Consider the following 27,427-nt stretch of genomic DNA (forward strand, 5'->3'; position numbering starts at 1 on the left):
TAGAGGCTGATATGTGATGATGGCTGCGGTGATGACATGGACACAGTATGAGACCAAGCCATGGACCAGTCTGGGATCCAGGAGGAGACAACATGAAGAGTTAATGTCCCTGGATACTGCGATACTTTGGGCCATGCATCAGCCCCTACATCCAGCGGAGCCAGGGAAAGAGTATGCTCCAGCCACCTATATCTCCCCTGTTTCAAGGAGGTTGCTCGGGTGACTAGGTACAGTAGTATAAACACTGCTGTGTGCTTATGTTTAATAGTAAACCCTATCAAGCATGAAAGTTTACATTATAGAGACTGTTTACCACAGCGCATAGCCGTCCCATCAGTTATTTGTGACTCCAATGCTCTAATGTGTTTTTTCAACACTTGAGGATATTAATTGTGCTCATCTATGGAGTGGAAAAGTATATAAAAGTATTTAGTAAAAGTTTTATTTTGTACTGCATAAACTGTGTCATCTCCACCTGTCCACTGCTGCGCCATCATAACAGCTAACCTGCATCTTACATGTCAACAGCGTTTACCATGAAACGGCGGTTATAGATCATAGCATGAACAGGCACTTAAAAGCAATACAAAATGTAGATACAAATCGCATAAAATAATTCACAGTTGGTATGAGAGAAATCAGTGTCAGTGTATGTGCACAGTGAGTGGTAATTGAGCATGACTGGTAATGTGTACCTGCTGGCTGCATACAATACAAGGTACTGCTCTCAGCACGATCAAGGCCCTATGCCATGATTAGATTTTTTAATCCCTAATCTAGTACACATCCAGCATCTGTAAATATTAGTACTGTAATAATCATACATAGTTTTTCCACTGAATTTCTATCTTTGAACATATATCATTGACTAGATCTCCCTAAAGTGAAAACCACACGAAAGTGAGCTTTAATAATTAGTCATAGATATGTAATTACATTGGTGGAGCTTGAGATCAGTCCTACACCAATTACAAAATAATAGAGCGTGTGAATAGGCTGTAAGTAGAATCCTCTGACATGGCATTCTAGTGGAAGGCTATGGAAATTAACGACCCTTAAAACCTTTCAGAGATTTCTATGAACAGGAAGTTCTAAACAGAGCGGAACAGATTTGAGTGTTCTATAGAACATGACTGGCATAGAGTCAACGTGCTTGCCCCTCTAAAACCAACCCATTGTTCTAGTGAATTACTACAGAACCCCCTTAAACTAAGTAGATCTTTATAGGCCACAGCAGTTAGTCAGTATTGGTGATGACAATCAATTTAAAATCTTAATGTTAAAACTAGAGATGAGCGAGCATACTCGCTAAGGCAAAGTACTCGAGCGAGTAGTGCCTTATGCGAGTACCTGCCCGCTCATCTCTAAAGATTCGGGTGCCAGTGGGGAGGAACAGGGGGGAGATCTCTCTCTCACACTCTCCCCCCTGCTCCTCCCTGCTCAGTCCCGCAACTTACCGCTCTCCCCTGCTGGCACCCGAATCTTTAGAGACGAGCGGGCAGGTACTCGCATAAGGCACCACTCGCTCGAGTAGTTTGCCTTAGTGAGTATGCTCGCTCATCTCTAGTTAAAACGTAGACAACAACAATATGTGAATTGCACTGCAATGGGGAACCTAATCTGAGAGAAGGTGGTTTGCCTATATTATCTTCTAAGTGGCAGCTCTAGTTCTCATTGCCTCTTCATCCTCCAGCCACGTCATAGGCCCAGAGGGAACTCAACACTGCTCCTCCATAACAACGTCAACTTCACAGTCTCACTCACACTTCACTGCCCAACTCCTGCTGCCAACTTTTCAGCTCGCACCTCGAAACAACCAACTGGTCTGACAATCGCTACCTCATCCCGTACAACGCAACCCAAGGTTCAAATAGGCGGGAAACTGCTGGTGTTGCTACTGTGTAATGGCCGTGACCAACTGCTCCCTCCTCCACATTAAAAGCTCTTCCTCTCTCCGTAAAGACCACAGTACAGTTCTCTTTGTGGCTCTCTGATGACGTTGCTGTGCCTTACTGCGCTAACCATGTTTCTACACTGCTTTGGGGTTCCTTTATATTCAATCCATTGTGGAAATCAAGGGTGGTAAAAACTCATGCCTGCCACCAGTCTAATCTCCTGGTGAGTAGAAGGAACACGTTAGAAGGTCATTTATGGCTGGATATCTCTTTTAAATTAGTATATCTGTTTGGGATAAACTCCGACTGATATAACAACTTTAAATGTGCAATTCTGGCTGCGAGCACAGTGCATTTTTGCTTTAAAAACGCATTGTGTTTATACGTATACGTGCGATTGTCATGCTTTTAAAAAAATCCCAAGTGCTTCCAAAAGTTTCAGTGGTAAAAATCACATTGCACTCACATACAAATCGCATGGCATGCGAGTGGGATTCCGTTTTTTTGAAAGATCCCACAGAGAATAATGGATGATTCCTTGCAATGAATCCCCTGAAATATAACATACGAGCACAGCAGCTTTTCAATTTTCCCGCATTGCTACGACAGAAAAATCGCTCGGGAAAAAACACATTGGAATCAGTGTGCTCATTTCACACACGAGTTTCATCCATATCGTTATTAGATAGAACTATGGGTGCAATTTAAAATTTTACACCCTGGACAAATCCTACATGTGGAATTTTATGCGCAATTGCTGCAGATTAGACCCTTTGTAAAAACCCACAGAAATGAACGCTATATTCATATCAAAATCTGCATTTCTTACATAAGAGTTTTTTTCAGCAGTTTTTTCAATGGCATAAAATTGCGCCTCGTGACTTAACCCTTACAGCAGTAAGCTGGCGAATGATCATAGTCCTAGGGTGGTATTTCAGTGTTGGCTCCATTGTCTTTCGGCACTGGTTGGCAAGGAGTTAATTACTTTTTGCTGTTAAGTGGTTAATTGGCTGGCAGGGGTTTTTGATTGCTCAGCCAGTCAATCAGCAAGTCTTTGGTTATTTAAAGCAGCTCCTCTGGACAGAAGGTGCTGGTTATACTCTCTGTGTAGATGGTATTTTTGGTCCTAGTGTTCTTCAGCTGTCTTGCCAGTGGCTGTTAGTGTGTACGGAGCTGGAATGGGTAGCTTCTTACGCATTGCAGCTGCCTGGCTTGCTAATGCATTCACTGCTCCTATAGAATTCACCCCCACGGATTAACTAAAAGGTAAAGCTGTCCATAAACACTCCAATCATTTGTGCAGTATGACCATTATCAAGTATAATGCTTGCACCTTAAAAGAGTTGCATGAAGGGTGTGAGACGGAGCATTACTCTTGTCCATTGGCTGTTTGGGTATTGCATTTGAATGGGGCTCAGCTGCAATACCACACATAGCATATAACAGTGGCGCTGTTTCTGAGAAAAAAACTTTTCTACTAACCTCACACATCGGAATATGAACAGCAGCTGCCTAACATAGTCTTAAAGGGGTTTTGCACCTCTACATTATTGATGACCTATCCTGGAGGTGAATTCAATGGGAACAGTGCTTGCATTATCAAACCAGGCAGCTGCAATGTGTAGGGAACTATCTGCTTATAGCTCTGTACACACTGACAGCCGCTGTCAGAGCAGCTGACCATCCAGGGTCCCAAGCAGAAGGCCACCATCAATCAACTATTGATGACTTATTCTGAGTATGGCCATGAATAGTGTAGAGGTGGATAACCCCTTTAAGACTGTATTAGGAAGCTGCTATCCATGCAATTACCGACATATGAGGTTAGAAAACAGTGTTGCTTTTGTCCCACAAATAGCGCCACACTTGTCATAGGCTGTGTGCGGTATTGCAGCTGAGCCCCATTCAGCTGCAAGACCCAACATAGCCAATGGACAAGAATGATGCTCTGTCCAGGACCCTTTATACAACCCATTCATTTATAGTCATTATACTTGTTACTGGTTATATTGACCAAACTATCAGTGTGTTTACAGGCAGCTTTGCCTTGTTAAGTAGGGAATGACACATAAATCAAGCAGGTTATCCAAAGTTTATCTGACTCCATCGGTTCTTTTTGCTGGGGGAGCTGAAACCTTCATATGTGTCTCAATCTTTGAAAATGAAAGCCTTCCACTTGCCTGCTGTATATTGACAGAATAAAGTCAGTAAAAATATCCTGTCTCTGCAATAAATTGTCACGAAGAATAAAGGAACAAAAGAATCTCGTTTTGGCAGCTAGCGGCGAGCAGACTGCAGCGAGCAGAGTTCAGATGGGTGTTTGTTTTACACAGATGATTAGTGAGGAGACCGGTTTGTTTTATCCAGATAACGAGCACAGCAATTTTTACTTCTTAATTATAAATTGGAAGCCGTGAATTTCTCTTTCGCCTATTGTGATAACCCTTTCTCTGCCTGAGCTCCAAAAAACACAGAATTACACACATTCCGCTACAGGTGTGACTTCAGAAAGGCATTTCAGTGACATTAGTGCATGGCTGACATCGTGCTCTGTTGGCATCACTGTTCTCTGCATTGCCAGCCGTCCTGTCACTTGCCAAGCTTTTGCCACTGCAATGGTTAATTGCATACCGTCGTCTAAATCTTTTCTGTGTAGTCTCATTAGTAATTGTAACTATTTTATCTTGGGTAAATTGCCTCTCGCTCCTATAAATATGATTTTTAATGTTCTGTCTTAAATTAATCTCTTGGGAGTTGTAGACAAGGGCACCTAAAATAATGAGGAGTTAATGTGATTCTTTTTGAAGGTTTCATGCTGCTTTATGTGCTATTGTGCTTTGTTGGGGGTGGAATGACTGAAATTATATATGCTCTTATAGAATATTCATGTTGCCCTATTATAACATCACCCACTTGTTATTGCAACACCACAGTACTCTGAGGTTTGGGGCCATTTAAACGGCTGTGGATTATTTTGGGGGCATTTTTTTAAAATTAAGTGCAACAATTTTTGGCTGAAAAGCATTTTTGCAATAGGGTTTTAATAAAAAATGTTGCATTGTTTGGTTTCTGCAGCTTTTATATATCATTCTATACAGCAAGCTGCAGAATGCTTTACACTAGCAGATCCGGCAGTAAGCTCATCGGATAAGTTGATTTATGACCAAAACAAAGTTAAACTTTGATGCCGTCATAAATCTGCTTGGAAGATCATCAAGGCGGGGGGGGGGGGGGGGGAGGGGCTGAAGATAGAACCATCAGATGAACTCGCTGCTAGATTTGCATGTACAAAGTTTTGTGATGCAAACACTGCACTTTATAGCACATTAGGTGGATCCTGGAAGGGCCTGCCTAATACCTTATTCATATAGAAATCCCCCAGAGATGGTCTCTGCTCCGCATTAGAGTGGTTTCAAGCACCTAGAAGGTAACCCAAGCTAAATTAGATGGTGGTTCCAGTTTACTGTCATCCAAAACCCTACTACAGTGCAGTCCCCATCTCTCTCATCCGTATAGGCACTCTACGATGGACCATCATACGGCATAAAGTATATTGAACAAGTCTTCCCTAAGCCTGCTGGCTTCTCATCTTTTTTAAAATTCCATGTATTAAGAGATTAAAATAGTTGACTCAGGCTTTTTAAGGTATCTAAAACCTTTCCCACGCCATTCAGGCAGAATTTACATCTTAGCGAGATTCATTTGCTGGTTCTAATCTGGAGAATTTGCTTCATACACCCAACCTAGCAGAGCCCCTTGCACTATTCTCCAGTCTTGGGGAAGACAACTTTTGATAAAGTCCTCTATGATTTGAAGGTAAACATCTCAGAGCTCAATGCAGAAGATTGGGAGAGGGGGAGATTCGTTCTGTCCTATAGTGGTCAATGCCCGTGATACTCTAATTAAGTACGAATGTCTTCACAAAGTTTACTATACCCTTGAATGTTTAACAACACTGAATATCTCTGATGGTGATCTGTGCTTTCGTTGGGTTTTGGTTCTCCTCTTCTATTAATCACATTTTGATTTTTCGGTCCCCTTGGCTATACCTCTTGGGGATATTTGATTCCGAACATTTGATATACACTACCGTTCAAAAGTTTGGGGTCACCCAAACAATTTTGTGTTTTCCATGAAAAGTCACACTTATTCACCACCATGCGTTGTGAAATGAATAGAAAATAGAGTCAAGACATTGACAAGGTTAGAAATAATGATTTGTATTTGAAATAACATTGTTTTTACATCAAACTTTGCTTTCGTCAAAGAATCCTCCTTTTGCAGCAATTACAGCATTGCACACCTTTGACATTCTAGCTGTTAATTTGTTGAGGTAAGCTTGTGAAATTGCACCCCACGCTTCTAGAAGCATCTCCCACAAGTTGGATTGGTTGGATGGGCACTTCTGGCGTACCATACGGTCAAGCTGCTCCCACAACAGCTCAATGGGGTTCAGATCTGGTGACTGCGCTGGCCACTCCATTACCGATAGAATACCAGCTGCCTGCTTCTGCTGTAAATAGTTCTTGCACAATTTGGAGGTGTGTTTAGGGTCATTGTCCTGTTGTAGGATGAAATTGGTTCCAATCAAGCGCTGTCCACTGGGTATGGCATGGCGTTGCAAAATGGAGTGATAGCCTTCCTTATTCAGAATCCCTTTTACCCTGTACAAATCTCCCACCTTACCAGCACCAAAGCAACCCCAGACCATCACATTACCTCCACCATGCTTAACAGATGGCGTCAGGCATTCTTCCAGCATCTTTTCATTTGTTCTGCGTCTCACAAACGTTCTTCTTTGTGATCCAAACACCTCAAACTTGGATTCATCCGTCCACAACACTTTTTTCCAGTCTTCCTCTATCCAATGTCTGTGTTCTTTTGCCCATCTTAATCTTTTTCTTTTATTGGCCAGTCTCAGATATGGCTTTTTCTTTGCCACTCTGCCCTGAAGCCCAAAATCCCGCAGCCGCCTCTTCACTGTAGATGTTGACACTGGTGTTTTGCGGGTACTATTTAATGAAGATGCCAGTTGGGTACCTGTGAGGCGTCTGTTTCTCAAACTAGAGACTCTAATGTGCTTATCTTCTTGCTTAGTTGTGCAACGCGGCCTCCCACTTCTTTTTCTACTCTGGTTAGAGCCTGTTTGTGCTGTCCTCTGAAGGGAGTAGTACACACCGTTGTAGGAAATCTTCAATTTCTTAGCAATTTCTCGCATGGAATAGCCTTCATTTCTAAGAACAAGAATAGACTGTCGAGTTTCAGATGAAAGTTCTCTTTTTCTGGCCATTTTGAGCGTTTAATTGACCCCACAAATGTGATGCTCCAGAAACTCAATCTGCTCACAGGAAGGTCAGTTTTGTAGCTTCTGTAACGAGCTAGACTGTTTTCAGATGTGTGAACATGATTGCACAAGGCTTTTCTAATCATCAATTAGCCTTCTGAGCCAATGAGCAAACACATTGTACCATTAGAACACTGGAGTGATAGTTGCTGGAAATGGGCCTCTATTCACCTTTGTAGATTTTGCACAAAAAACCAGGCATTTGCAGCTAGAATAGTCATTTACCACATTAGCAATGTATAGAGTGCATTTGTTTAAAGTTAGGACTAGTTTAAAGTTATCTTCATTGAAAAGTACAGTGCTTTTCCTTCAAAAATAAGGACATTTCAATGTGACCCCAAACTTTTGAACGGTAGTGTATATAAGACTCTTATTTTCCTCTTTTTGCTATTCTGTGCACAGATCTTTTGATTTTATGTCTTCAAAATCTACAGATTCTCCTTCCCTGACTCACTGCTTAAGTCTGTATACTTCTACATCCCATTTTATGAAGTCCTTTGTATAAACCGCAAATGTCCACAAAACTTTGTAAAAATCTGGGTTGATTGGTTAAGTGCCTCGGCTTCTACAAATGATATTGGGAATTAATATATAGGTTTTGCTATTACTTGCTGGAGTGGTGGGGTAATGGACCCCTCCGTACGTGCTTTCTAGGTGTGAGTGTATATATGTTTGTATGTTGGTGTGAACTGTGCTAGCTGTGACCAATGATGTCTCTACAAACCGTCATGTTGTACTTCTTTTTTTGTTGTTGTCCTGAAAATGTAATGTGATGAACGTCGAATGCAATCAAAATTCAACCCATGTTGTAAATTTGTTTTCTTTTTTACAAAGATACAAATTTTTAGCTGTTTGCAATTTGAATAGCTCAACACTAGTGCTGCGTGAACCAAATCGTCTAATGCTGTTGTGGTTCGAACTTCGCTAAACGTGATGCTTGGCCAGACATCAGCTTCTGACAGCATTTCTGAGGAATCTTAGCCCAGTGTTACATTCAATGAAAGGGGTGCAATCCACAGCATAACTCAACAATCTATGGATTTTAAGTTCACGTGGATTTTTTACATCCATTTTGATTTTACTGTAATTATTGCAGACTTTTCTGCCTGGAAAATCCAGATAGAAAATATGCAGCATATCCGCCCGTGTGGATTACTGTTCTGTTCAGCCAGCAGATGGTTGAATAAACTAAAGCAATATTGAGTTGGGGAGTGGAAGAGATTGTTATTGATACTGTGATTGAATCTGATTTTGTATGATCAGGCTGTCTTTTTTCATTGAATTCAATCTAGGACTTCACCAAGGTACTTAAAGGGGTTGTCCCGCGCCGAAACGGGTTTTTTTTTTTTTCAACCCCCCCCCCGGTCGGCGCGAGACAACCCCGATGCAGGGAGGTAAAGAAAGCTTACCGGAGCGCTTACCTTAATCCCCGCGCTCCGGTGACTTCAATACTTACCGCTGAAGATGGCCGCCGGGATCCTCTGTCTCCATGGACCGCAGGGCTTCTGTGCGGTCCATTGCCGATTCCAGCCTCCTGATTGGCTGGAATCGGCACGTGACGGGGCGGAGCTACACGGAGCCTGCATTCGGCACGAGCGGCTCCATAGAAGACTGCAGAAGACCCGGACTGCGCAAGCGCGGCTAATTTGGCCATCGGAGGGCGAAAATTAGTCGGCACCATGGAGACGAGGACGCCAGCAACGGAGCAGGTAAGTATAAAACTTTTTATAACTTCTGTATGGCTCATAATTAATGCACAATGTATATTACAAAGTGCATTATTATGGCCATACAGAAGTGTATAGACCCACTTGCTGCCGCGGGACAACCCCTTTAAAAGAAGTATGGATTTCTTTATTTAGACTGTTTAGAGGTTTTCTCACCAATGTGATTTATCATCTACCCATGGAATAGGGGATAATTGTCTGATCGCTTGGGTCAAACCACTGGGACCCCAGTGATCCCATCATCTGTGCATCCTGAGCTGCCCGTGTGAATGGAGCAGTGGTGCTCATGCTTGACCACCGCTTAAATCACATTTTTGGGACTGATGCAAATCGATGCATGCTACAATCTTCCTCTCTGCCATATACATGGCTAGATGTGGAGATTGCTGGCCATTTCCCCAGCTAACCTCATTGAACAGTGTATTCATTTGTATTAGTTAATTAGATGATCACATTGCTGTGAAACTATAATACGGACACCCAGAAAGGAACAAAGAGAAAACTGCAGAAACTGTTACATGTGAGAAATCCACCCCAATATTCCATTTTAGGCTCCATTCACATGGGGCAGTTCGGTTGCAATAAATAACGCACCAAAAAGTGCATTGGCGAAAACCATGTGTGTTTTTACTATGTTTGTAGTAAAATGTTGCAAAAAAACGCACGCAGTTTTGCAAATGCACTTTTTGGTGCGGTTTTTATTGCAATCAAACTGCCCCGTGTGAATGGAGTTTTATGTTGTAAGAGCAAGCAAGCATTGCAAAGCCATGCATGACTTAAGCTGTGACCTTCTTGATGAGCAGAGTCTAAGGAGTTACACATTCTGTGGGGAGAATTTTTAAAGACTGGGATTTCATATAATGGTCTTAATTTGGAGGAAGATGCCTCATAACACAATTGAAATATCTTGGGCCTTCTGTGCAGCAAAAAATTAAGCTTTAAAATTTATACCAGCTACAAGCGAGACGTTCGGTATAGTTAACACCAGCTTTTGGCATAAATTATGGTACATCTGGCATGTCAGAGGTGACCATGCCCCATCCGGTAAGTTATGCTCACATTCTTAAAAAGTGCCATGAGCAGTATAAAAGTGAAAAAGTGGCAACAAGTTTGCACAAAAAAGACCTGCGTCAAAACTTGTAACCTTACTACGCCTCTTTTGCTTTGATAAATTCTCCCCTCTATTCCTACACATATAGCTGAGGTATCAATATGGTACTTATTCCGGCATAAGTGTTTCAGGATGTCATATGTTGCCTGGAAGTGCTCAAATTCGCTGCCCACCATGGTTAACTATTTTCACAATGCTGACTTATCTCCACAGGTGTACGAGAAGGGTACTAATGTTGACCAGTTTGTAACACGGTTTCTGCTGAAGGAGACAGCAAATCAGATCCAGTCTCTTCTCAGCTCCGTGGAGAGCGCTGTAGACGCCATAGATGAGCAAACTAATCCAATCAGGTGAGATATCTACAAAATGTATTTAACCAAAATGCTTATATTTCATTTTGCTTAAACCTCTAGTTAAAATATGTGTAACATTATATAATCAACTATTCCCTAAACTAGTATTAGTATTGAAGATGATGCCTTTAGCCATTTCTTGACTCCTCAGGTAACAGTACAAGAAATGCTGGTAGGTACTACCCTGGAGCGGTGTACGGTATGCTGAGCTCCATTGCAGGTGTTCTCTAACCGCCTGCCTTGCAACAGAAAAAAGTCAAGGAGATTAGAAGCTTTAACTTCCCAATTGTATTTGAATGGCTGACAACTACGTACGGTTTATGGGCACCCTCAGAGAATATAATGGTGGGCATAGAAATCTGAATCCACAAATGAGTGTGTCAGCTCAGCTGAATCAACTTGCCTTGAAAATGGGGTGGAACTGCAGCACTGAGCTCCTGGGTTCTAATCTGACCAAGGACATCTGCATAGAATTTGTATGTTGTCAACACGTTTGTGTGGTTTCCTTCCACACTTCAAAAACATATGTGATCCTAGAATGTGGGAACCAAGCCCAATATCAACCAAGAACAATCTGTGTACAGCGCTGCAGAATATGTATATTGGTAAAATAATTAGCGTGTCAGGTGCTTACCTGGCTTTGGACAGGGACTGCCAGGGGTCTCTTGCATTATCAGTGACTCACCTATTTTTTGTTGAAAGACTGTTTTGTCTTTTATTAAAGTGGTTGCACCAACTTAAAAAGTTTTCCTCTATCCACAGGATAGGAGATAACTTTATCATAGACGAGGGTCTGACCAATGATCCTAAGAGTAGGGGTCCAGAAAGTCCTCAATGGGAGCAACAGAAATTGTCAAATATAAGCACTCAGCAATCTCTGATGCTCCCATTCCATTCATGTAGGGACCTTCCAGACCTCCATTGTCTGGATCAGTGGAAGTCCCTACTGATCATAAAGTTATCCTCTATCTTATAGACAGATAATAATTTTATAACTTGACACAATCCCATTAAACTATTTGCCTTCTTGTGTGGGTGAATAGTGCGCCACAGGTCGGCACTGGAACTGTACTTGCAAGATGATGCATTTTACTAAGAGTTGATGTACCTTTGTAGTTGGTACTTAAAATGATAGCTGTAAAGGTAAGCGAACATAAGAATGCCTCAATACTTGAGCTAAATACATAATTAAGGCAGTTTATGCTGATCGGTCTGTTAGTGCATGAGCATTCACAAACAAGACATGGCAAGGTGATGATGCAGCTCTCCTCACATAAATATTGGGCTAACCTGGGTATGAGGACGAACGACTAATGAAGGTTGAAACATATAAAAGAAAGGAATGTAACAATTGTACTGGTTACACAGATGATGGCACGCCGAAAGGCATACTGGGCAGGTAGTTAGCGTCTACAGACACTAGAGAGATCAGTTTTAGGAAGAGCCCATTGGGCATTCTAACATTGCTAAAATTAAGGAACAGTCGAAGGGGCGTACAACTGACAGCTATCTAATGTGTATGGGCAGCCTTAATCAGCAGGTTGACAGTCATGGTAGGCGTAGGCTGGCAGCCGCAAGCTGTCAGAGACAATGATTGCTACTTTTTGAGAGGAACAAAGATGCTAACAAAAGTACCTGAGATATGGCGGTGTGCAGGACAGTTTGATGTTGGTCTGGGTCATATGTCTCCATAGAGATGAGAATCGTTCTGTGTAACCATGGAAACTGATGGAGCATAACAGCAGAGAGATATTAAAAATGCCACTTCTATTCAGGACACAAGGTGTTAGAACGCTCTCCATGAATAGCATTGGCTTCATCTTCCTCTGTGGCCTCTTCTTCTCTGGGTCTGGGATGTATCCAGGGATTTCAATGATCAGATCTACATATTGCTATAATCCAAGTGAGGGATACCAGTGGTGGTCGTATGAAGGCTTGTAGAATATTAGCTGATGTTAGCGAACTGCATAGTTACGTCCTGAAAGGCTTCCTTCACAAAGAGTTTGCATAGTTTGTTGAGGCTTGTGAAAGACTCCATGAATTTCATGTATTTTCTTACAAGCATGTTATTAGTGACATTATTTTTATACACGTGTATGAAAAAGCATCATACGTGCGTTTTTAAAACAGGCATCAAAAACCTGCAAATGCACCACTAGTGAGGGAAAAGACCGCAAAAAGGCCCCTTTGTACGAGGCTTTATGGATTTCTCTTGTGTACAACTAATCTGACCACCGCATTGTTTTTTTTACAACGTTTTTGGTAAAATAGCTATTTGTGAAAGCGTCCTTAGGCTAGTATCACACGGGCGATCGCGATTTTGCTGTGAGAAAATCAAGGCAAAATCGAGACTTTGCTCCCATGATTTTTTGGCGTCAGCAATGCTTTTTTGTAGAATAAATTTGCCCACGATAAAATTGCGCAATAAAAACGCATGATTTTTTTATCATGTAAGTCAGTAGGATTTTCTAATGTTAAAATCTCATTACATCGCAAGTTTGTTGCATTGCGATGTGACAAAAAGGAGGCTCCATAGAGAAACATGGGGGATAAAAAAAATTGCACATCGCAGAAAGATAGAGCGCGGCGCGATTTTTTTGTTCTCACAGTAACGCATCAGTGAAAACATCGCAGATGGGAGGAAACCATTGTAAATCATTGGTTTCATAATCTGCTTTTTTACTGACTGTTTTTATGTCGTAGTTATTACAATTTCCCAGATTGGGAATCTAGGGTTCTGTTGTTTGGGAAGGGGGTGTGTGGGGGAATAAACAAATAAAAGAGTTTATGTAGTTAGAAAGGATGAAAAGAGCTCAACAGTTTTGACTATTGAAATTCACAAAATATTGCTGATGTGTCTTCCTTTGCATATTTGTATTATATCGTATGAGAATACCCAATAAACGTTTCTTAAAAAAATGTATCTAAAGAAATTGTCCCTCTTTACTAGTGCTGCATCTCAATTTATAGTGTTAATTAAAAAATACCCTACAAACTCTTTAACCCTTTAATAAAACGATTGCCACTTTTTAATGAACCGAGCTATAAATATATTATTTTATCCTTCCTGCACGGTGAATTATGTTAAAAAAAGCCCAAATTGCTTTTTGCCGTGTATCCACAGTACAAAAAAAACACAATAAAAAGCAATTAAAAACATTCATATGAACCCGAACAAGGTACAAAGGGAAACTGCAGCTTGCCCCACAAGAAAACAAACTTATGGCCATGTCAACGAGAAAAAGACGTTATGGCTCTTGGAATGTGTAGATGAAAAAACAAAAAAGGCACAAAATAGGCTGTTCACTAAGGGGTTAAAAACAACCCGTAAGGAAAAATGCTGATTTCAAATCTCAGCATAACCCATCCTCCTCCAGTTACAGACTTTTATCAGCAAACTGCTGTAAAATTGACTTTGTACTTAGTAGTGAGAGATCCTGAAGCATTCCAGTAATAAACCGTAGAGCTCCAAGGAGTTTGAGATTCTCCGTGCTTACTCTGCAGATCTGTATTGGAAATACAGAAAACAAGTTATGAACCAGTAAATGTTCCAAAATTCTGATTAAAGGAGCAATCTAGACAAATTCCCTCTGGTGTTCTCCGAATCACTCTCTGGCACTGCACTAGGTAAGGATCATTTTTAGGCTACATGCACACTAGTGTATTTTGGGTCGGTGTGCTGTCTGTGTAATTCCATGGACTGCACACGGCCCATTACAGCCTATGATGCTGTATAGATGGACGGTCTTTCATGCGTACACATGTTGCACGTGAATAAACTCATCGCATGCCCTATACCTATAGCACCATACTAATGCACCAGAATGTGCCATGTCCATGTATATTAGATAGCACATGGACTGGTGTTCATGCGCTACTGTATACAATGCGAGTTGCAACCAAGTCTTTCAAGAATATTACCAAACCTTCTTGCCTCTTATTTGACTTCAGTGCCAGTTTGTCCTTGGCATTAACCCGTTAAGGACAAAGCTCTTTTGGGCCTTAACTTAATTTTGTGGAACAACTCCTTTATCACCTAACCACAGGATAGGGGATCACTGACTGCAATGTGGGGGGTTGACGGCCAGGACTCCCACCAATCCTGAGAATGGGGGTCCAGAGTATTCCACAATGAAGGCAGCAGCTTTCAAATGTGCACACCACCCCGCTATTCATTTAAGTAGGACCGTTGCAGAAAGTCAAGCTCAAGGACTTTGTTATCTCTGGAGATTCCACAGAAAAAAATGGAGCAGTGGTGCACGTGTGTGACTACTGCTGCATTCATTGCTGAACACTTTAGTTTTTGAGATTCTTAGGGATCGTGTCAACAAGTTATTCCCTATTCCGTGGATTGGGGATCACTTTATTTTATAGTACAACACCTTTAAAGGGGTTGTTTTTTTGGGGCTATTTCTACTGATGACCTATTCTCGGGACCCTGACCAAACAGCGGTTTGGGCACTCCATTAGTGCCAAAACACAGTATAAGGGGCGGAAGCAGAGAGTTCCAACCCCTCAGTAGTGGCCATTGCCATTGTAAAATCAATGAAAGTTGTGCCTGCAATTACGAAAACCAGCTACTACTACAGAGGGATCTGGGCTTTTTGCTTCCATTTCCTACACTGTACTGTGGTGCTGACTGCAAGCACTGAAACAGCTGATCGGTCTTGGTCCCAAGTGGTGGACCCCAGTCAATCAACTATTGTTGACCTATCCTGATTATAGGACATTAGTAGAAATAGCCTGGGAAACTTCTTTTAGGACACAGCAATTTTTTTTTTTCGTACTGTGGATTAATTTTTGTGTGAGTTTCCATAAAATTAGACTTTTAATATTTATAGTCATTTTGGCATTTTTGTTTTTGCTACTTTTGCTCATCTTCACTCCTTTTCTGGCAAAAGAGATACCCACATGTGACAATCCAAGTGCAAGTATGAACAAAAGTCCTGGTTACCCCTCCCCCATGGACTGGAGTAGGTTCACAGAACTGTCCCCTCTCTGCTCTATATGTAAGCTGAAGTGAGTTTTAGGTAAGCACAAGGTGATAAATTTGTGATATGTGCAAAAGGCACCAGAAAGGTCTTTCAAATACACTTTAGTGTAAGAGGCAGGATTGACTCAGACTAAGAGGACATGACACAAATGCATACCTCATTGCTTATTAAGATGTCTTATTATACTTACCTAGCAGACCCGGTCCAGGTCTCTCCCACTGCTCTCCAAAGCTCCGACGTGCTTCTTGTAGTCCTCAGCCGCCCACAGAAGATCACTTACTGGTTACAGGATTCATAAATCCTGTGTCCAGGAAGCGTTGGTTCCAGGACTTATGAATTGGCTGAGTTGCAGCATTGATTGGCCAATTCATAGATCTTGCCTCCACAGCACCATGGCTGTGATTGGTTCTTCGACAGCTGCTCAGCCAATCAATGCAGCACTCTATAAACCAATCACAGCCATTGCATTGGGGCAATTAGCGCTTATATTTCAAGCCTCCCTGAAAATTCTGAAAAATCAGGGTAGAGCTTATTTTCAGTGAAACAGAGTATGTTGCCCTTTATCTTAAGCAGCTATACTGTGACAGCAACTGCAGCTTATACAAAATTGTTTCACTCATTCAGTCTTTTTAGACACGTTTCCCAATAAGGAGGAGTTATCTGTTACTCATTAATTTAAGGTAGATACATATATTAGACGTATATTGGCTGGACACACTGATTTCTGCTTGTTCAGCTGAGGGGCTTCCTGACCCTTCTGATGGCAGATGACGAGAAGGATAAGGATTATGTTGTTTGATTTTAACTACCTGCTATTTCTTTCCTCAGCCAAGCCATTAGAAATAACTGTAGGAGGGGTAGGAGGATGTACCATATTTAGCAGATCAGAATGTGGAATGGGAGAAAACATCCAAGTTATCAGGGAGGGCAGATCACGTAGGCTTTAGATAACTAGAAGTACATGCACAAAGATGTTTGCAGGAGGAGGCCATGTACAAATTTAGAAAGAACACACAACACCCACTGCGGAGGAGAGGAAATCACAAGCTCCTCAGTATCTATAAGTACAAGAGAGTAGTGATCCCTTGTGGGCTTCAAAAGGAGAAAGCAGTACAGTAATGAAGTCATGCTAATGCATGTGAGCTAGTGCAGAACTCACATTCAATATGTATCACTGGTAATACAAAAGTGTTCATAGCCTTTAGGATGGGATCACTATGATCTTATACGGTACTTATTACAGAACCGTAAAACAGTGCAGTCGAATATAATTGATAATAATAAAACTTTCATTAGCCGGGGAGTAATGTACTGTATGGATCAGTTGTTGTCAACCTTTAAAAACTTGCTATCTACAGATTACAGGTGCAGTTTCTCATACAGTAGTAATACATGAACGATACAAGACTGATATAGGAGAGATCTTTCACTGACCCAGACAAATGGTGGTGACACGTTCGTTGCTACAAATGTTGAGTGACACATTTCCTTAGAACCCTGTAGCAGTCGCTTCTGAGTATAGACAGTTATCTGTAGTGGGCATGCGGGGACAGCATGTGGAGCGCTCAGTGCCAGGCGTAGCCTCATTTGCTGACAAATTGCTTGGATTTGTGTGCCCAGTGGGACATTTAAATAGTGTCATTAATTACAGGAACATTATTTCAGAGCTGCTTTTGCAATGATCTATCTTAGTCACTATAAAGGAAGAGTAGAATGTTCTCCTATATGTGAGCAAAGGAGAAAATTGAGAAAAGGGCTTTGTATAAAGCTGGATTTTGTTGGCTTTCTAGATCTGATTCATATATACGGTAATAGTTTTACTATTAATTCTTTATTTTGCAGACACTGCTATAAAGAACCAGTAATGACTGATGGGTGGCATGAAAATCCTGTACTTACTTACCCTACAACTAGGAGTTCCACCAAGGAACTAAGTAAGAGCATAAAAAGCGGTGAGCACACTATATTACAGTTATATAAAGACATGTTTCTGCCTAATAAACTCTTTACTACTAAGTTTGTATTAATGGAAATTCTAGACTTTTAGTTCTACTGCAAAGTTTCATTGCCACCTGGGAATGAATAAACACTGAAATTTGGTCTTCTGATGTGTATGATGGGACCCTTTATCTACGAATGGGGAATAATGGAGGAGATACTTCCATATCGCTCTAGAAACATGGCACTACATATACGGATAAACAGCATGTCAATAAACTTTTCTTCTCATCTGCAGTCCAATTAACATTATTATCAAGTTTAGCACTGATTAACCAGTTAGCCATGTTTTAAGTTGATTTGAGCTTTGTCATATACGATGGAGGTGCGGTTTTAGTGGCAGCCTTCATATTAAAGTGTTATTTCCTCTGATACCACTGCCCGTAATCCCGTCATACAATTCTAAGCTCTTTATGTGTCCTGAATCTGATGATCAGACACTACCGCAGTTTTCCTTTAATCCTGTTGAATGTGTATACTGTGTTTTCTCTGTATTCAGGCTGCTCAGATGTGAAAGAGGAAGGTCTAGAGGCGCAGATTAACCGACTTGCCGAGCTGATCGGGAGACTGGAAAATAAGGTGATTCTTTGTGCTCTGGATGTGAACATCATGCATCATAGTGATGAGGCAGCAGCTAGCACGATGGTTTATGCGGTTCATATGTGCTGTTAACCTTTTTACGTATGAAGTGAGACAAAGTAGTAATGTCAATGTCATAGCATTGGTTTATCTTCTGTGCCCACTGTGATAGCAAGTCTGAATCACGGCACTGCAAAGTCAGTCTCTACCTAAAGTGAATTAATGTAAATGTTAACCTGGTTGTGCTAAAACTGTAAAGAATAAGCGCAACTAACTTCTTCGGTTCAATTACAATCTGTGCCTGAGCCTGATATGCCTAGTTATATGGGCTTCTTCCAAATGCCACTGGCAGCTTACATGCCTTAATGTAGTAGTTACATGACCTCTGTGTAGTGGCAGGCGCTTGTAACTGTAGACACAGCTTACGTTGATTTCAATGAGAGGACAGTTTATTCCCCGGGGTATACTGTGGCCTGGGCCAAACTATACTCGCGTTTAATCTAGGCTCGCGTTAATTTGGCCTCTTTTACCAGGATCGTCGAATAGTGTGTTGTCTTCTTGGCGCTTGAGTTCGACAGATCGCAGATCGGGTTGACAGATTACTGGGAGAGGCTGGTGATGATCCAGCAGTCATGGTACACATTGGCACCATTGACAAAATTAGATGTAGGTGGGAGGTCCTTAAAAATGATTTCAGGAAACTTTCATATAAGCTTAGGGCAAAGACCTCCAAAGTAGGTAAAACTACCTGTACTACGTGCAGCACAAGAAAGGCAGGGGGAGAATAGGGAGGTAAACAAGTGCCTCCAGAGACGGTGTAAAAAGGAGGGGTTTGGATTCCTGGAGAACTGGGCTGACTTTGCTGTTACAGGTTCTACTGTAGGGATAGACTGCATCTCAATGGGGAGGGTTCAGGAGAGAAGATGGCTAGAAGGTTGGAAGAGTGTTTAAACTAGGGGGGGGGGGGGAGGCAACCTGAGAGATAGGGGGAAGACCATGTAGACTATGACCTGAGACTAAGTAATGGAAATTGGGGTGGAGCGGTGGGAGGGATTAGTACAGTTAGAACTGGCAGAACAGTTAGTAGGGATACACCTAATATAAAAAATACCCCAAACCTTCTAAACTATTGCTAGAAGTCTGACTAATAAAGTAGATGATCTAGAAGTAATAATGTTTGAGGAAAACTATGATATAGTTCGAATAACGTAGACCTGGTTGAATGAAAGCTGTGACTGGAAGGTGAAATTACAGGGTTACAGTCAGTCAGGGTTTGTCTTTATGTAATATCCTGTTTAAAGCCCACATTACTGGAAGATATATGGGAAGGGAGATGAACATGTGGAGACAACCATAAAATCTTCATAGTGGTTTTCTATAGACCACCAAATATAATAGAAGCTACTGAAAATCTATTATTGAAACAGATTGATGAGGCAGCAAATCACATTGAGGTAATTATTATGTGTAACTTAAACTATACAGATATTAACTGGGAAGCCAAAACCTGTGGATCTCATAACGGTAACAACTTTCTGTCAATTACTAAGGATAATTACTTCACCCTGTTACAGGACCCAACTAGGGGGATGGCCATTTTGGACTTAATATTAACCAATAAACCTGACAGAATATCCGGGGTGCAGGTTGGAGGGCACCTGGGAACTAGTAACCATTATATAATACATTTCATCTTGTCCTTCTGGAGAGAGTTTTATAGGGGAGCTACTAAAATACTAAACTTTAGGAAGGCCAAGTTAGATCAGCTTAAGGCCCATTTACATCAGCCAATGATCGCTAACAAATCGCTAATCGGCGATCGTTTTAGCGATAATCGGTGCTTCTAAATGTGCGCCCATCATGCGCTTTTCGGGCACTGTTAGCTAATCGTTAAGTTCAAGCTAACCTAAAAATCGTTGTTCACTCTTATCAGAAGTTCTCCACGGGGAGTGCTGATAGCATTGTTTCCCCGTGGAGAACAAAGGATCTGAGCGCAGATAATAGCCCTCGGGCTATTAACAGTGTTGAGCGAAGGCTTCCTTTGCACGCCTAATTGGCACTTAAGTAGCTGAGTAGCTATCTAATACTTTATGCAAAATGATCGCTCAAAGCTGTCACTCAAACTGTCTTTTGAACGATTTTTAAGCGATCATCTGCTGGTATAAAAGGGCCTTTAGTGATACCCTAAGGCCTCATGTCCACTGGGACAGATCCGCAGCGGGTGTCCCGCACGCGTGATCCGTGCCCCATAGGGATGCATTGGACACCCGCAGGTAGTTAAATACCTGCGGATGTCATTTTCCCTTGAGGCGCAGATTGCGTGTGTGGGAAAACACCCGCAGCATGCTCCATTTTAGTGATCGGACGGAAGGAAGATCTGCAGCGTCCGGACAGGTAGGTAAATCTTCTTTTTAGGCCTCCTTCCCACGAACGGATTTCCGCCGCGTAATTCGCAGCGAAAATCCGCTGCGTTGCCCGCAGCTATTAGGTTCTATTGAACCTAATAGCACAATGCTCACGATGCGTAATTCCAGCGCGGAATTACGCACCGCGATTTCTCCCATCCTCACCCGCAGCATGCTCTATTTTCTGCGGGTGAGGACGGGCTGTACGCACTGACGGCTTCCATTGCAGTCAATGGAAGCCGTCCGTTCACGCTATCTCCCGCTGTAACCAGCGGGAGATAGCGTGAAAAAACGCTTTCCCGCCCACCGCCGCGCGTCATATGACGCCAAATGACGCGGCCGGCCGCGTCACGTGACACGGCCGGCCGTGCACGTGACACGGCCGGTGACGCGGCGGTGGTGGGCGGTGACGGGCGGTGACGCGGCGGTGGTGGGCGGGGAAGCGATTTCACGCTATCTCCCGCAGGTAAGTATAGGGGCTCTGGGGGGCGCCGTGACGGGCTTCACTGCGTAATATTACGCGGCGGACCCTGTCACGCTCGTGGGAAGGAGGCCTTAGGCCTCATGTCCGCGGGAAAGGAGGGACCCGCTGTGGGATTCTGCATGCAGAATCCGCAGCCATCCAGATTTTCCCCGTGGACATGAGGCCTTAACCGTATTGACTGGGATATCATTATCAAAAATAAGAGCACAAACAATAAGTGTGAAATGTTTAAAAACATCCTAATTACTTACTGTGAGAGGTTCATACCTTACAGGAATAAAAGACTTAGTAATAAGAGAAAGCCAATATGGTTTAATAAAGATATAAAGATGTAAAGGGAGCAATACAGAGTAAATATTTATTAATGATCTGGTAGAAGGATTGCATAGGAAAATATCAATATTTGCGGATGACACAAAACTATGTAGAAAAAAATTAATACTAGAGAGGTCGCAAGGAGAATGCAAGAGGATCTGGATAGGTTAGGTGATGGGCAGAAAAATGGCAAATGAGATTTAACACTGATGAATGTAACGTTCTGCACATGGCCAGGGAAATACATGTCACCGTTACGCACAAAATGGGAAACCACTGACATTATGAAAGAACTTAGAGGGGTTGTCCCGCGCCGAAACGGGTTTTTTTTTTTTTTCAAACCCCCCCCCCCCCCCCCGTTCGGCGCAAGACAACCCCGATGCAGGGGTTAAAAAAGAACACCGCACAGCGCTTACCTGAATCCCCGCGCTCCGGTGACTTCTTACTTTCTTACTTACCTGCTGAAGATGGCCGCCGGGATCTTCTCCCTCGGTGGACCGCAGGGCTTCTGTGCGGTCCATTGCCGATTCCAGCCTCCTGATTGGCTGGAATCGGCACGTGACGGGGCGGAGCTACCAGGAGCCGGTCTCCGGCACGAGCGGCCCCATTCAGAAAACAAGAAGACTGGACTGCGCAAGCGCGTCTAATCCGGCGATTAGACGCTAAAAATTAGACGGCTCCATGGAAACGAGGACGCTAGCAACGGAGCAGGTAAGTGAAAAACTTCTGATAACTTCTGTATGGCTCATAATTAATGCACAATGTACATTAAAAAGTGCATTAATATGGCCATACAGAAGTGTATAGACCCACTTGCTTTCGCGGGACAACCCCTTTAAGCTTACAGTTAACTAAAATTCCCAAGTCTTCTTCTGTGTCAGTGTTAGCCAGTGGTTTCCCATTTAGTGTGTAATGGTGACATGTATTTCCTCTGCCCATGTGCATCCTTCAGCAGTGCTAAACATCATCTGTCACTTTTCTGACCAAACGCTGAACTTATCCAGATCCTCTTGCAACTGCCTTGCGTACTTTCTTCTGTTCATTTCTTTACATAGTTTTGTGTCATCTGCAAATATTGAAATTTAACTGTGTAATCCTTCTACCAGGTCATTAATAAATATATTAAAAAGAATATGGCCCAAAACTGATGCCTGTGGTACCCCACTAGTACCCGTGACCCCATCAGAGTATGTACCCTTTATAACCACCATCTGCTTTCTATCACTGAGCCAGTTACTTACCCACTTCCATACATTCTTGCCCAGACCAAGAATTCTCATTTGATATACCAACCTTTTAAGTGGCACAGTATAAAATGCTTTGGAAAAGTCTAGATATACAAGATCCTTGGCTCTCCTCGATCCAGTTTAGAACTTTACCTCTTCGTAGAAGCTGAGCAGGTTGTTTTAACAAGAGCGACTTCCCACAAACCCACGCTGATACAGAGTTATACAGCTATTTTCCTTGAGGTCCTCCAGGATAGCATCTCTTAGAAATCTTCAAACATTTTACCCAGAGTAGAGGTAAGACTTGCCGGCCTGCAATTTCCAGGTTCACTTTTTGACCCCTTTTTATCAGGACCACATTGGCTATGCCCCAATCCAGTGGAACAGACTCTATAGAGTCCTTAAATATGAGAAACAAGGGTCTATCACATTAGTTAATTCCTTTACATCTTGGGGGTGTATGCCATTGGGACCCAGCGTTTTGTCTATTTTAATCTTTTTAAGACAGCTTTGCACTTCTTCCTGGGTTAGACTAGTGACATTGAATGGAGAGTTTACTTTACCACTTTGCATCTCATCTGACATTTCATTTTCCTCTGTGAATATACAAAACACTATTTAATAGATTTGTTTCCTCCTCGTCACCCTCTACAATTTCTCCTACATTATTTACTAAAGGGCCAACACTTTCAGTATTAATCTTTTTACTATTTTTATAGCAAAAGAACAGTTTAGGGTTAGTTTTACTCTTTTTGGCAATTAATCTCCCTGTCTCTAGCTTTGCTGTTTTTATCTTATTTTTACATAATTTATTTTTTTCCTCATAGGTTTTTGGTGCTTCTTCGCTGCCTTCTTGTTTTAGTAGTTTAAACACTTTATTTTTGCTGTTTTTTGCTCCCTTTACATTTTTGGTTTTCTCCTATTACTTTTATTCCACTAAGGTGTGACCCGCTTACTGTAAGTAATTAGAATGTTTTTATACGTTATATTTGGTGGTCTATAAAACGCTAAGAGGATTTTATTATTAATATTCCCTTCTTATATTTCCACCCATAGAGACTTTATATGCTCATCTCCCTTCCATATCTCTTCCCGTAATGTGGACTGCATAAAGACAAATCCCTTCCCCTTTTCAGTTTTTACGATTCATTCTGAACAGACTGTAACCCTGTAAGGTCACTGCCTAGTCACAGCTTTCATCCAACCAGATCTCTGTTATTCCCCCTATGTCGTAATTTTCCTCAGAAATTATTACTTCTAGTTTGTCCACCTTATTGGTCAGACTTCTAGCATTAGGCATCATACAGTTTGGAAGGTTTTGGCTATTTTTTATGTTACGTGTATCCCTACTAACTGTTCTGCCAATTCTAACTATATTAACTCCTCCTACCATTCCACCCCCATTTCCATTACTTAGTCTCAGGTCACTGTCTAGCTCCCTATCTCTCTGGTTGCCCTCTCCAACAGTCCCTAGTTTAAACACTCCTCCAGCCTTCTAGCCATCTTCTCCCCCAGCACAGCTGTATGCTCCCCATTGAGATGCAGCACATCCCTACGGTAAAACCTGTAACCAACAGCAAAGTCAGCCCAGTGTTCCAGGAATCCAAACCCCTGATTCCTATACCAAATCTGGAGCCATTTGTTTACCTCTCTAATCTTTTGCTGCCTTTCTGGTATGGCACGTGGTACCAGTTGTTTTTCAGAAAATACTACTTTTGAGGTCCTTGACTTTTTCTTAGTCAGACCTCATCTGGAATATTGTGTCCAGTTCTGGGCACCCCACTTTAAAAAAGACATAGATAAACTAAAGCATATTCAAAGAAGAGTTACGAAGATGGTGAACGGTCTGCAAATCATGTCCTATGAGGAACGGTTAAAGGATCTGGGAATGTTTAGCTTGCAAAAAAGAAGGCTGAGAGGAGACTTAATAGCTACCTACAAATATCTGAAGGGCTGTCACAGTGCAGAGGGATCAGCCCTATTCTAATTTGTACAAGGAAAGACTAGAAGCAATGAGATGAAACTGAAAGGGAGGAGACACAAATTAGATATAAGAAAAAACTTTCTGCCAGTGAGGGTGATCAATGAGTGGAACAGGTTGCCACCAGAGGTAGTGAGTTCTCCTTCAATTATAGTGTTTAAACAAAGGCTGGACAAATATCTGTCTGTGATGATTTAGTGAATCCTGCACTGAGCAGTGGGTTGGACCAGATGACCCTGGAGGTCCCTTCCAACTCTACCATTCTTTGATTTGCCAACTTTACAAATTTTTTGGAATGTGCCAGTTCAGGACTAGCTTCACTGGCACTTTTTTTTTTTTTACTCATACCTCTACCCCTCCTTCTGTTATCAAGCTAGCTGCCTGCTCATCCTGCATTCCCTAACTACCATCCACCGCCACATCTGCCCCAGCGAGTGCCTGCTCAGTGAGCAGCAAACTCCTTTCCATATTGCAAATAGATCTCAGTGTTGAAAGCTGCTCATTTAGAGCCAGCATATGGGCTTCCAAATGCGCAACACACTCACATCTCATACAACAGTATACAACTTTTAATGGCCGTTCAAAGACTACATACATGGCGCAAGATGTACACTGGATGTCATTGTCAGTCATGCAGCACATTCTATATGTGGTTCGTACAGATACATTAGATGAAAGTAGTATATGCAAAAATTCAAACGGATAAACAGTAATTAAATGCAAGGGACTCTTTTAAAGTCCCCCAAACCAAAGTCACTAATCCCAAGTCACACTTTTGACTCAGTACACTTAGAACACAGTACAGTTATGTCAGCCACGCACACTCACTTAGGATTGGATTGAAATAGCACTTATCTGTAGCGCTTCTGCTCATCTTCTGACTACGGCTAACTTCTACGCTACCAACTCCACACAAATTCGGTTCTTTAATAGAACAATGAAAAAATTAGAAAGGTTCAGCAAGGCAAATTAATAATATGCGGGGACTACAATATTAATCCAGACAGAGTACACAACATTACAAACAAGCTGACGCACCACTCTTCAGTACTTTCACCCGGGTTACACGAAGAGGAACTGTACGATTCCTATAGATGCCTAAACGCCTCATCCACATATAGGACATTCTCAAGAATACATTTACTTCTCCTTTACAACTGGTCACTTCAAAATGCACAACAGGCTGAAAGTGGTACTATAACATCCACTTTTTCTTTAATGTAGGCCCTTACGTTAACACCACAACATCCTGGAGGAATAGTACCTACTTATTGAAAATACCAGAATTTAAAAAGTGAATAGAAACTCCATTCAAAAATTATTTTCAGACCAACCAAGCTCCAGGGATCTCTACTATTTCTCACTAGAATGCCCATAAAGCCTGCACAAGAGGTATAATGATTCAACTGGGTTCCCAATATAAAAACAAAGGCAAAAAGATATAATGCAATTGTTTCAGCAGATAAAAATTATTTAAATGCAGCTTCAAAATGATGTGTCCCTTCCCATTACCTAAATTACACTTGCAACTTCGTTTCCATCCTATGGTAACATACGACAAGACCCGAAACCGTTTGACCCATTATAAGTCAAACTAATAGCCCAAAGGATCAAATAAGCTTGCATAAAATCTAAAATTCCCTTTATATAGTCAAATGACAAAAAACATAAACTGACCCAACCTTGGGACATTGCAGATGCTTTTAGTTTATTCTATGCAGGACTCGATGACTTCAAAGGCGACCCCTCCTTCAGTCAACTCACCGAGAAAATGGTCCACAATTCTCTTTCCAATATTCAGCTCTGTAAAGTTTCCAAATCTGATCTAGACAGCTCTCCCAAACCAAGGAATCTCCGGACTGCCCCGCAAATGTTCGACCCATATCTCTTTTGAACTGCAACACAATATGTTTTCAAAAATCCTAGTGCTTCATTTGGTAAGCATATCCCCAGATATAATCCATTTGGACCAAGATAGTTTTCTTAAAGGGCGGCAAGTATCTGATGGTACTAGAAGAATAATTAATTTGATGGCCTCTGTAGAGAGAGATTGGACACCTTCCCTGTTTCTTAATTTGACTGCAGAGAAGGCCTTCGACAGGATACACTGGGGTTTTGCTATTTTATTTTTGAAAGAATTTGGCTTTCAAGGAGCCATCGTAAAGGCTGTACAAGTTTCATATACCTTCCCCTCAGCTCGCGTCCTGGCGAATGGCATTTTACTTGAGCCTTTTGGGATTACTAATGGTAGTAGAAAGTGTTGCCCGCTCTTCCCTCTACTGTTTACAATCATTATAGAACCTCTGGCTGAAGTTATAAGATCCCATCACGATATTCAGGGTATTCATATTGGTCTAAGAGATCATAAGATTGTTTTTTTTTGCAGTCAGTATTATTACTATGACAAACCCCTGTTGTCTCTGTGAGCAGTATCTAACACTCTGAAACAGTTTGAGGAAATATCCTACTATATAGTTAATCTAAGTGAATCCCAGATGCTGGGCCCTTATATATTAAATGGCCTGCATGTAGCCATCCAAAACAAATTTGCATTCCAATGGGCAAAGAATGGCATCCCCTATTTAGGCACAAAACTACTCTTCCCACTAGTAAATTTGGCAACGGCCAATTTTGCTCCTCTCTTAGAAGACATACACCTCCAATTAAAATTTTTACAAGTACTGAACCCCCGTCGATAGGCCGAATAATGCTATACAAGATGATAATTTTACCGAAACTATTATACCTATAACTATCCCAATTATTAGCTCCATAATACACCACTTAAATGACTTTGTATGTTGGGGAAAGAAACACAGAATAGCATCATCTAGTCTGCAGAAACGCAAAGCTGGAGGGGGCATGGGTGTCCCTAACCTCAGAGCTTATTATAATGCTATCACTTTGAACCAGCTTAGGCAATGCTATAAGCCCTCACTGACCCAAAGCTTGCCCGCTATTAAACAAAACTTAATGGGCAGAATATCCTCATGCACACATCTTATGACTTGCATC

At 41.8% G+C, this 27,427-nt stretch overlaps 1 protein-coding gene across 4 annotated transcripts in view; it reads left to right on the forward strand.

Annotated features, from left to right (window-relative positions):
- The window catches only part of NECAB2 (N-terminal EF-hand calcium binding protein 2), a 257,914-nt gene that overhangs the window by 209,486 nt on the left and 21,001 nt on the right, over positions 1 to 27,427 (forward strand). For 3 of the 4 annotated variants that reach the window (XM_066582214.1, XM_066582210.1, XM_066582213.1), the window contains 3 exons: positions 10,291 to 10,427; positions 17,267 to 17,376; positions 17,922 to 18,001. In XM_066582214.1, the coding sequence (XP_066438311.1) occupies positions 10,291 to 10,427; positions 17,267 to 17,376; positions 17,922 to 18,001 (327 nt within the window). The remainder of the gene's footprint in view (positions 1 to 10,290; positions 10,428 to 17,266; positions 17,377 to 17,921; positions 18,002 to 27,427) is intronic. The other variant, XM_066582212.1, reaches the window with a different exon arrangement.

This window comes from Eleutherodactylus coqui, chromosome 11 (assembly GCF_035609145.1).
Source record: "Eleutherodactylus coqui strain aEleCoq1 chromosome 11, aEleCoq1.hap1, whole genome shotgun sequence".
In the NCBI taxonomy this organism is placed as follows: Eukaryota; Metazoa; Chordata; class Amphibia; order Anura; family Eleutherodactylidae; genus Eleutherodactylus; species Eleutherodactylus coqui.